This window comes from Oncorhynchus tshawytscha, linkage group LG05 (genome assembly GCF_018296145.1).
Source record: "Oncorhynchus tshawytscha isolate Ot180627B linkage group LG05, Otsh_v2.0, whole genome shotgun sequence".
Taxonomy (NCBI): Eukaryota; Metazoa; Chordata; class Actinopteri; order Salmoniformes; family Salmonidae; genus Oncorhynchus; species Oncorhynchus tshawytscha.
The window spans coordinates 73,209,426-73,211,515 of record NC_056433.1 but is presented as its reverse complement, the minus strand read 5'-3'; the positions used below and the strand labels follow the sequence as shown (position 1 = coordinate 73,211,515).

Here is a 2,090-nt window from a genome sequence, read left to right as displayed (position 1 = left end):
AACTGTTTTTCCCACTAATGGGCTATTGTGCACATTAGCTTTGTGGACATTGGTGTTGGCGTTAATTTCATTTAATTCAGGAAATGTTCCTCAAGATAAAACTTCAGCCATACCTATAGAATGACAAACACACTCAGAAAGAAAGGTACCGGTACAAACGCTTGTCACTGTAGTTGTACCGTGTAAGGCGAGGCTTCTCAAACCCGGTCCTGCCCCCCCCCAGGTGCACATTTAGTTTTTTGCCCTAGCACTACACATCAACACATCAAGCATTGATTATTTGAATCAGTTGTGTGGCGCTATGGCAAAAACAAAACCTATAACTCACATTTCTACGTGCATTTGGTGGGTCACCCAAAAATGTACATATTGCAGCTTTAAAGTATGAACTGCAAGGGTACAATTATGCACCTATAACTAATGGTAGAGATAGAAACAAAGGAGAAAGGGAAGCGCTGCTAAGGTACACAATAGATTTTGCTGGACAGAAGATGCTCTTTGGTAAAAGGGGTGAATTGGTCATCAAAAAGAAAGGAGGACCAAGGCACTCTTCATATAATTAACTAAAATGCATTTCTTTTTATGGCATGATAAATGGATTCAAACTTTTCCAACTCAGACTTGCTTCAGCTGCATGGCCTTCATCATGGGGCATTTTAACTCATTATATGAAGACTGCCTTGGTCCTCCTTTCTTTTAGATGTAATATCTTCATTTGAATAGTTTCTCACAGCATTAAAATAATCCTGCATGTGAATTATTATGTGGATTATAATTAATGGGGATTTTTGTAGGGGTTGATACGTTTCTTGTTAAGATAAACCAAGTCTTCAATTTTAAAGTGTAAATTACAAACTTTAAAAGCCTTTTTAAACCTTGAATTCACTATAACACAGCGTGATCCTTTCTCAAATGAAATTAACCTAAGAGTAGCCAGCAGAAGCATGGGGCTATGACGATGACAACTCGGAGAACAATGATGAAATCTAGCCTGGATAGGAAGAATGTCAGTGTAGCAGCCTATAAGGACATCCAGTCCCAAACTTTTTATGTAATGTCTTTAGCCTGGAAAAAGAAGGTTTACTTTAGATAATGCATAGGCTATAGCATTACATAAGGCATGTCATTTTAATTGATGATTAGATAGATTGGGGTAGTAAAAGACAAGTCAAAATAAGGTTTTTGTTATGAAAGCATCCACTTACCGTTTCCCACACGGTCAGATGCAGCCACATAGCAAATAACGCGCGTATCCATTTCAACGATGACGTTTTAGTGAGTAACATTGTCCTTTAGAATGTACCCTTTTCTTTCTAGAACAAATGGTTCAAAATAATAGTACATTTCATTGACATAACCCTGAATAAGTATAAGTATCGTAATTATTATTTTAGTATTAGTATTGTCTGATGCTCTTCCACATTAAGCTATTAACCACATATTTTGCATTTGCCTGGACGACTGGAGGTCATCTTTTCTTGTCGCCGTTATTCAGAAGTTGGGCGGGTTTCTGCACCGCAGGTATGGCTTGGCAAGACTTCACCATGCATGTACAAGAGACAGGACTCGACTGAGCGAATAAGGTGCGCGCCTCTTCCTCAAACGCCAGCTCGAGCAGACTGCGCAGCGCAGACACGCACTCTCAGTATAGCAGATGTGCTTGTCCCATAGGCGAAATTGTCATGGGGGATATTCAGAACAGGTTGATTCGTCCCTCACCCTCAATCATTTATCAAATAAAATAAAAACATGTTGGTTCGGGGCCCCCTGGGGGTCAGGGGCCATCCAGATAGCATGAACACGTCATAAGCAATGGAAAAGGGAGAGGAGAGGAAATTAGCATTAACGGTCAACTTTGTTCACGAAAAACGGTATAACTTATTCTCTTTCTCAATTATCTAACAAACATGGGGTGTGCCTTTGGTGGTTCATCATGTGTCATTCTGGTTATGCGTGTTGCGACCGACGTAGCTATTTCATTAGCTATGCTAGCCGCTGTAGCTAGCCACTAACTCTTCCACTATGTATTGGTGTCATTTCATAGGGCTTTTTTTGGATGGAAGCTGTAGAGATCGGTAAGAAATGGCACT

General features: G+C 40.0%; 1 protein-coding gene across 1 annotated transcript in view; it reads right to left on the bottom strand.

Moving 5' to 3' along the window:
* LOC112251848 (pituitary adenylate cyclase-activating polypeptide type I receptor) overlaps window positions 1-1,594 on the bottom strand; it is a 59,999-nt gene extending 58,405 nt beyond the window's left edge. Inside the window, exon 1 of the mRNA XM_042322343.1 lies at window positions 1,206-1,594. Within this exon, the coding sequence (XP_042178277.1) occupies window positions 1,206-1,286 (81 nt within the window). The 5' untranslated portion in view covers window positions 1,287-1,594. The remainder of the gene's footprint in view (window positions 1-1,205) is intronic.
* Window positions 1,595-2,090: the final 496 nt, after the last annotated feature.